At 30.0% G+C, this 9,625-nt stretch overlaps 1 protein-coding gene across 1 annotated transcript; it reads right to left on the bottom strand.

Moving 5' to 3' along the window:
* Positions 1 to 718: 718 nt before the first annotated feature.
* Positions 719 to 5,150, bottom strand: LOC132718497 (cytochrome P450 2C23-like). Its single transcript, XM_060702195.1, has 6 exons — positions 4,707 to 5,150; positions 4,196 to 4,515; positions 3,341 to 3,570; positions 2,683 to 2,902; positions 1,727 to 1,947; positions 719 to 1,300 (listed from the first exon to the last, which is right to left on the bottom strand). The coding sequence occupies exons 1-6, from the start codon at positions 5,061 to 5,063 to the stop codon at positions 1,116 to 1,118; spliced, it is 1,533 nt and encodes a 510-aa protein (XP_060558178.1). The 5' UTR covers positions 5,064 to 5,150; the 3' UTR covers positions 719 to 1,115.
* Between the last annotated feature and the right edge of the window lie 4,475 nt (positions 5,151 to 9,625).

Raw genomic sequence — 9,625 nt, 5'->3', positions numbered from 1 at the left:
ATTTTCTAAAAGTTCCAAACAAAACACAAACTATCAGAGAGAAAAGAATCTGTTTTTGTAAATGAGTGGTTGATTAGTTATTTTCTTTCCAAACTTTTCACCCATATGAAGTGAATATGATGATTTATTGTCATAAAGGCCGTAAACAGGCAAAATACCCATGTCAAAAATGACCATTGTGCATATGTTAACTTTCGAATTGATTCAAAATTCACATTTGTCAATCATTTCATAACTCTTTTGTTAAATTATGCCATTTGTCATAGCTTTCATTCATAATAAATTTCATGAATATTCAGAAACTAACCTAGGCACTATTTTCCGTGCAACTAATTTCGTTTATGGTGACAACTAAGAGTAATAACTGCGTTCTGGTGCCACTTATATGTATAGGCTACTATGGAATAATTTAGACATTTTTTTCACCAACAATATTTTCCAACGTTCCACAAAACTTTGTTTGAATAAAATGATCATTTTTCATATCCATATCATAGCTTGATAACTATTTTATTTAACGATTTTAGCTTATGACCAATCTGCCAAAATATGTAATATTTATTTCTGGCGTTTGAGACAAAGAACTGTACAAAATCAACAGTTGCGTCATGACAAAATATTCGACATATTATAAATAATCAGACATATTTGCTTGGCTTTTTAATTTTTTTCTTCTATTTATTGAATGTAAAACTCTCAATTCTTCTAAAACGAATCATTTAAAAGATATAAATGTTTATTACAAAAAAATATTGATTTTGACATGACAGAAAACATACATGATTAAGTCAAAATGTGTATTATTTTATTTTAATGCTGCTTATATAACTTTTATCTAACAAATAGTTAATTATTTCATTAACACTGTTTTAGTCTTTACCTTAAAAAGTATTCTCGGCATTATCACATATTCTTTTCTATTTACAAGTGGCGTTACCTTAGATATTATGCTCTATAATTTACAAATAAAATGTATTCAAAAAGTTATATTTATATAATTATTAAAATACATAATAAAGTAAAATATTCATAAAAACAGAATCATTTTATAACACTCCAGTTTCAATACCGTCTTTTGGATAAAAGAGGTATGATTTTTAGTTCACATGGCATTTTTAGCGTGGAATCGCAATTATCTTATATGGCTTAGGAATATGTACTAGTGCGAAAACACCGTCAAGATGTTCGACCGACACTGTTTCGTTTTCTGGACTTTCTAATCGGAACTTCTGAACTAGAGCTCCAAGAAATATAAGTAATTCTGCACGTGCCAAAGACTCTCCAATACAACTTCTCTTTCCTGAAATTTGGATCAAATGCGAAAGTTTAAAACATGCTCAATTGTTTAAACAACATTTAAGTCGTTGAAGAATATCTAATGATTATAAACGTGTGTATGACAAAAATAAAATTAACAAAGGTTTCTAAATGTCAGATCTGAAGGTTGACATGGATAATTTACAATAGTATTATATGTGTAAATGTCAGATTCAGGACTGTGGCAGGGGCTGTAAGTGAAAATATATAGTAACGCATGCAAAGACAGGTAACTGAAATCATTCTTTACATTGCTCGCTTGACTAAAACTCAAACCGATTTTTGTACAGATATACCCATGTTACATATTTCTTCTACAAATAATAACTCTAATGAAATAGGAAGAAGACAAACAAGGTGATTCGAAAAAAATTTAAACTCAAGAAATTAAAACGATAAGAAAACTTACCAAGAAAAAACGTTATATTTTCTTCCCTCTTTCTGACATTACCATTGTCATCAAGGAACCTTTCCGGTCTGAAGACTTCCGGATCCTGCCATGTAGCTGGGTCACTCAGGGCTGAATCAAAATCTGCTATAATTACCGCTTCTTTTGGAATAGTATATCCTTTGAAGGTAAAGTCTCTTGTAGTTGAATGAACTCCGCTTGATGTTGATATACAGCAGAACCTTTAACAATAAAATGCTTTCACTTAAGCCGGTGCTGGGGTGGGGGGAGGGGGTTAGACGACGAGGAGATTAGCTTTCACTTTCCACTACTGTTCATATACAGGTTCAATCAAAGCGAGCCAGAAAAATTGCCGTGTTTTTCGTTCTTTAGTAATTTTGTTTCTCTCTATTTACGGATGTCCTATTAGAAGTTTGACGCAGTTGATTATTTTGCTCGGCACAAATGTGTTTAACATAATTTAATTAAAAATACCTTGTAAACCATATATCGCCATCATTCCTATGCGAATCTAATTTAAAAATACATGTTTTCCGGTTCACTGTTTTGTCTTTTATTTGATCTTTTTGCGAGATTTTGCTTATAGGATATTTATCATGTAAAGGATATTTATCATGTAATTTACAATATAAAAAAATATCCATACAAACAATATTTTTGAAAGTAATTGCATTTTTCTTTGGTAAGGTAAAACGAAAGTAATCAAGATTCAAACACATTTGTCTAATTATGTACAGCGTAAAAACTCTGCATTATTACCCCGCAATAGTGTGAACAAATGTTCAAGGCCCGATTTCTTATTAGACTTATGTTAAGAAGTAGATATAAATGCAAACCTGACAAAAAAATCACACAAAACAATTAAACTAGGTTTATACCGGAAGAGTATCTTTTAATCAAAACCTGCAGTTTTGATTTATAGTTAAAATCAGTAGAACGTGTTGAATTTTATTTACCTTAAAACTTCCAAATAAAAAGCTTCAAGATATGCAAGCGAAGTTTTGTCTGTTGATGAGGGAAGTCTCTGGGTTCCGATGCTTGAACAAAGGAGTTTGTAAATTCTCTCTTGTATATCAGGATACTGCACGAGACAAATGATTGCCCATCTCAATGTGGCCGTAGTTGTGTGAGAGCCAGCTATGAATAAATCCGCAATCACACCAGATAACTGTTTCACTGCAAGTAAAGAAAATTCTGGAGAAAGGATTTCCCAAGAGATCTGAAGAAGAAAAAACACACAACAAAAAACGAGCAGATATTGTAGGATTGGTCTGGTAAGTTTGAAATATTGAACCATAAAACAACTCTTTCGCATTAATCTACAGACCTTGCAGAGTAAAGGGGAAGTAAAGACTTAGATAAGGTCAGGGGAGACATTTAATGAGTGTTATATATATCATCAGGGAATTATTGCTGATGATTCATGCTGTCATACGAATAAACTCATAAATGTTTGTGGGTTTTCTCACCGTATATACCGTACCAAATATTGATTTGTATACAATTGGAACACATCTGCACTACAATTGTAAAACATTCATAATCGAGTAATCAAATCATTTTATACAATGACATATACTGTATATATGCAAATACAAATGTATATAACCTTACAGGACATTGTCGTCTCCTCTCCAGTACTTTCTTTAAACCTTAGTTCCTTAATGTAAGCGCTAGTCAAATCATCTATATCATTTTCATCAAATTCATTCACATGTTCGTCAATTATGTCTTCAATAAACTCGTACACCTTGTCTGCGTTGCTGATCATTTTCTTGCAGTTTAGAGGATCGCCTGGAAATTCAGCTAACCATGGCATGAGGTTGGCAAGTCCAGCGGCAGATCTATTTATGGAACAAAAACTCCAAATTACCATTACGCTAAATAATATTGTAAAATGACAGATAGTAAAACTATTTTGCAATTTTTGGGTACTAAAGGAAAATTAAAATTTTTTTGGGTTTAAATTCACGCAGGGCGTTTTTATTCCTTTTTTTTCAGGCTTAAACTTTAATTTTTGGGAAATTTACAAGTCATGTGTTTGGGTTTGGGTTTTGTTTTTTTTTTTTTATTTTACGCATTTTTTTTAAACCCCTATTTCATTTCAAAATAGGCGGGTAGTTTCCCAAAAACCCATCGTTCCTGGAGAGTTAAAACCGGGAATTTACACTCCCTTCCCCCCGGGCCCCAAAATAAAAATTTCCCAAAGAAATTTTCCCGGGGAGTTTCAAACCCCACGCCAAAAGGGAACGGGAAATTAGAAGTCATCAAACTCTAAACCCCTCGACCAAGGAGGCAGATGGAAATACATGTGAACACCCCTTTATAGCGAGCTTTTAATCGGCATTCTTCAGTTATATACATTTAGCTTTTTGGGACAAACAGCAGCACAACTAAAGGGTAAACATTTATAATTGCACTTTATGTGGATTCATGATGTGAGAAAACAATGCTAAGTTCATTACTTACGTGATATTCTCTTCCATCAATTTAATCATTCCTAAAAATCGTTGGTCGTCGTGGCTAAACTGGCCTTTAAACAACATGGAACATATTATATTCCCAACATTGGTACTGATAATGTCTTTCGGATCGAAAGGATCTCCCTTGAAATTTTCTATTTGAGACAAAAGTGACATAGCTTCTTCTTGAATTTTCCCCTCAAGTTTGCTTTTTCCCATTCCAAAATCTTTTAAAGTACTCAACGCAAATCGACGATGTTCTCTCCACTGAGCACCGGTTGCAAGAACCAGCCCTACAATTATAAAACAAATTGTACATACTATTTTCTTTTATCTCAAACATTGAAGGTAAGAACGTACTGTTTAAGTTATATTGGTAAGCATCTGATAATAAAAAACTAAATTGTAGGCCCTTTATGTATAGTGCTTTTCAAAACAAATTTTGACAGAAAAAAAATGAAATCTTGACATGATTGACTTCGTAATTTATATGTACCTAGAATTCCTTGTAAGCTTTATCTGTAATGTACAGGCTTGGTCTGCCTGCAAAGAACCTCTCCATTTTTTAGAAATGCCTCTTTCAATGTTTCATATCCTGATAAAACAATTACTAACTTCCCGCCAAAATATAACGAGTATACGTCTCCAAATGATTTTCTGTATTTCTTGAAAGGTTTCCTCATGTCACGCTCCAACAGATGTAAATGTCCAATGAGCGGAAGCTTAAATTTCGGGGTAGGTGGTAACGGCGGGTAATAACGTTTTGAGAAGAAAATGTGGTGTAGCAGTACACAAACAGTGATTACTAAAATAAACGACATAATTGAAAATTGCGAAAAATAGCTTAAAACATCCACAATGAATTGAAAAGCCATTTTATAAGTAAAATATTCACAAGCTATTCGTAATCCTCTTTCAGCGTTTAAGAAAGTGTATTTTTATTTTAAAGTTTTATTTTCTTAAGCCAAGAACCCAAGTACAAAACCTTTAAAGGTCAGTGTATATGTAAGTAACTTTTTGTAAAGGTTTCGTCAGAAAATTAAAAATTCTAAAAAAGCGTTTTAAACATACCGGAGTGAAGGGGAAAAGAAAATTAAAAAGAAAATTTTAAAAAAGGGCTTGTTGGGGTCGCGGGGGCTAAAAATAAAAAGGACCCCTTTCAACTTTATTTTTGGTCCCGGGCACCATAAAAAGGGGGAAAAGCCCCATTTTTTGGAATTGGGAAAAAAAGGAATACGTTCCAAAAACAAAGGTTTTGTTTTGGAGTTTTTTTGAAATCCCCTTAACCGGGCGGGGAAAATAAGTTTTTAAAGGGGGAAAAAAAAAAATTAAAGAAGGGTAAAAAAAAAATTTTGGGTTCCCCCACAAAACTGATTGCGAAAAATTTTAAAATTCCAAACCAAAAAACGGGTAAAAAATTAACCTTTAAAATCCCTTTTTTTGTCCGGGTTTTTGGTAAATTTAATTTAAAAATCCCGTTCCGGGTTTAAAGGTAATTTTTTAATTTAAATGTTTTTTTGGGTTTTGTTTCGGTTTTTCCCTTTTTTATTCATTTAAAAAAAGGGTATTTAAAAATTCCCCCTTTTAAAAAATATTAAAACTTCTTTTTAAAATTTTTTGAAAAAAAGGGGCCTTTTGAAAAATTGCAAGTTATGCCCGTTTAAGGAGGGGATTAAAAAGTTTTAAGAAAACCTACGAAACCGGTTTTGGGGGGTTGGGGGAAAAAATTTTAAACCAATTTCCCCCCGGGCCCCGGGGGGTGGAACCCCCATGGCCAAAAACAGTTTGACTGCCTTTGATGGTCATGGTAAATTTCATTTTTAAAAAACATATATATTTCAAATAAACAAAACCCAATCGAAACAGGGAAAAAGAAAGGGCGAAACGGGGTTTTTTTTAAATAACGAAAAAAACGGAAAAACAAAACGTAAAATTTCAAATTTTAAACGTATACTTTTAAATTGCAAAAAAAAAGGGCTTATCCCTCTTTTTCGTGCTTACCACCCGTTGAAGGGTTAATCGCCCCCTTGGGTCCTCAAAATTTAAAAATACGTAAATGTAAATGCAGATAAAAAGGTGCAAAAACCCTTTTAATTTTAAATTAAAAACCAATAAACTTTAACCCGGAAAAACCGGTAAAAATAAACCAGAAAGGAAAAAAAAATTGGATGATACTAGTATTTTAATTTTTTAGAAAAATTACATCTTGGAAAAATTAGGTCACTTAGAAATGATTAACCTTTGTTTTTTTTAGATTTGATTTTTTCCCTAATTTTAACCCCAAAACGAAATATAACCCCTTTTTTTAACCCCCCTTTCCCAAAAAGGGGTAAAAAAAACCCTTTAAATTTAAACCCAACCTTGGGTTTTTGTTTCAAAAAATTTTTTTTTTAAAAAAAGGAACCATTTTTTTCGGCGGGGCCCCCTCAACCAAAAGGGAACATCGGGGGGTTTGCAGAAGGGGGATGTCCCCTTCTGTTTGGGGGGTTTGAAGGGTGGCGGTAGCCCCCCTCATTTTCAAAAAAATTTTTGGTTTTATAAGAAGGTTAAAAAGAAACCCCCGGAAAAAATAAAAAGGTAACTTTCCAAATTGAAAAAGCATTTGAAAAAAAAATAAAAAACCCAAAAAAAATTTTTTTGGGCCCCCCCTTTGAAAAAGGAAAAATTTAAAACCTGAGAAATGTTTTTGGGAAAAAGGAAAATGGCCCCAGTTAAAAAACTTGTCCCCAAAAGTTTGATTAGAAATTAAAAGCAAAATTTTAAATTTTTTATAGCAATTTAAAATTTTAAACCCGGGAGACTTTTTCAATGAAAACAGCTTTTTTTTCCCAAAAAAATGCTAAATAAAGTAAGGGGGTTAATATGAACTCCACTCAACTTTTTTTAAATTACTTGACAAATTTTTACGTTTGTGTTTAATATGAAAAATGTATAAAAAAAAAACCTGTACTTTTTTACTTTAAAAAATTTTTTTTCTGTCGTTTCTATTTTTTTATTACTAAAAAAAGGAAAATTAAATGTTCATTTTCCCTTAGTTTAAATATACATTGTTTTTATTTATAAAATTATTTCCAATTTTAAATTAATTTATGGGAAGGGGAAAACAGAATTTCCCAATAAAAAACCCTTTTTTAAAAATAGTATATCAAAATTAAAAACCCTTAAAAAATAAAAAGAAACCCTGGGTTTTCAGAAAACCAGCTTCATCTTTTTTTTATATGGCAGTGACACCAAATGAAACAATTTATCTTCTTATTTACCCAAAAAATAAATGAAAAACTAAATCTATTTAAAAGAGTTTTTAATTAACCATATTGGAGGGGTTTATTAAAAACTTGGTAGCGTTTGATTTTAAAATAATTGGAAATTTTTATTATGTATGTCCCCCAGCAAAACTTCTGTTATGTATATTTTAAAAAATTCAATTAAATTTAAAATTACAAAAAGTCAAAAATTTAAAAAATATTTATTATATATACATGTAATTGCAAATTGATATTTTCGCCCTATATTTTCAACAGTTTGTTTGTAAAGTTCCGTTTTTTTTTTCCTTACAAAATAAATGGTTTCCCCAAATTTTTAAAATATCCCCTTCTTTTTCTCCACGGGTAGGTTTTCCCATACAAGTTTAGGACCATATGGATCCAAAACAAGAAATCTGAAAATAGATAAAACATCAAGTATCTTTTATCAAAACAGCCCAATTTTAAACCCTTTGGTAAAATTTACTTTTTTTTATTTTTTTAAATAACTTACATAAAAAAAGGCCCTATTATATTATGATTTGGGTTATTTATATCCCTTTAGTTTTTTTGGGTTTTAAAATATCAATTTTTGTATAAAATTTAATGTTTTGGGGGTTTTTTTCTTTTTAATTAATACTTTTTTCCCTTTAAACCCTTTTTTAAAATATTTTATAATTATTTTAAATTAAAAATTTTTTTTGGAAGTATTTTACGTGGGCCCTTTAAAAATTTAAAGGTTTATTTTTATGTTTTTAATTATGTATCTGAAAATTGTTTGTTAAAAAATTTATGTTTAATTAAAACGCAATTTTAACTTTAAAATTTTTTTATAAAAATTTTTTAAAAGAAAAAACTTTTTTTTTTTCTTTTTTTAAATATGGAAAAACAGTTGTTAACATTTGGTTTAAAAAAATGTTTTTAGGCCCTTAAATTAAATGCTAAAAAAAATTTTTTTTTTTTTGGTTTTTAATAAATTTTTGCCGTTATTTTCTTTATTGAAAATCTAAAAATTTGGGGTATATTTTAAAAAAAGGTTCACTTTTTTGAAAAAAAAGGAGAAAAGAAAAATTTTAAAAAAATTTTTTTAAGTACATATGGGAAAATTTTAAGATGAAAATTATTTTTTTTAAGCTTTTAAAAAACGGTTGATTTTCCTTTATTTTTCCCCGCCCCAGTCTCAGGGTCGATTTTTTGGGATAAAGACATCTGAAATAAAATTTAAAATTTTAAAGTAAACATTATGTCCGAAGGTATATAGGGGCATGAAAGGTAAATTTAAAAATAAGGCTATTTTTTGGGCCCAAAATTTTTTAAATTTAAAAAAAAAAAACTTGCATAAAACCTTTTTAAAACCAAAACTCATTTTACCCAAAAAAAAAAATTTTTAAATACCCACCGATTTTAAACCTTAATTTCATTGTTTTTAAAAAAAATTTGGGCAGTCTTTTTTTAAAATTTTTTTGGGCATATTTTATTTTAATTTCCAAAAATTTTTCAAAGGTATAAATTGTTTCCAATCCCTTTAAAGAAAAAAAGCCAATTTTTTTAAAAATATGGGGTAAAAATTCAGCTAATTTTGATAATGAAAACTTAAGCAAAAAATGTCATTTTTGGGGATCATTTAAAGCAATAAAAAATTTTCCTGATAAAAAATTGCACTAAGCCCTTTTTTTTTTGGGGATATTTGTAAAACTCCCTACACCGGTTTAAAAGAAATTCAATTTTAAAAAACAAAATGAAAAAAAGGGAAAAATCCAAAAGGGAAACAAAAGAAATACATTACAAAAAAAAAAACCCCTTGGGGGAAAAAAAAAAAAAAACTTTGTGGCCCCAAACTTCAGCCGAAAATACCCCCTTGTCTAAAATTATTTTTATTTTTTAATTTAAAAAAGCACAATCACAATTAGAAAATTTCTTTTAAGCATTTGTGGGACATGCCCATCCCTTCTATAAATTTCTCCCATTTTCTAAAATATTTTTATATGCTTTTTTAAAATTTTTTTTTAACCCTCAAAAAAATATTGAAATAAACCTGCAGTGCATTTTTAAGGGTAAAAAATGCCCACCGTGTCCCTTTGCCTACATTTTTGACCTCGAGTGTTTTTTCCAAAATAAATTTTTTCTCCAGTTATCCCTGTAAAAAACAGAGGGGGATGATAAACATTTTTCCCATACAAAAAAAATTAAAAATT

Source organism: Ruditapes philippinarum, unplaced genomic scaffold, assembly GCF_026571515.1.
Source record: "Ruditapes philippinarum isolate M1 unplaced genomic scaffold, ASM2657151v2 ctg386_1_1_1_1, whole genome shotgun sequence".
NCBI lineage: Eukaryota > Metazoa > Mollusca > Bivalvia > Venerida > Veneridae > Ruditapes > Ruditapes philippinarum.
The sequence above is the reverse complement of the archived record's forward strand: the minus strand, read 5'-3'. Positions and strand labels throughout refer to the sequence as shown.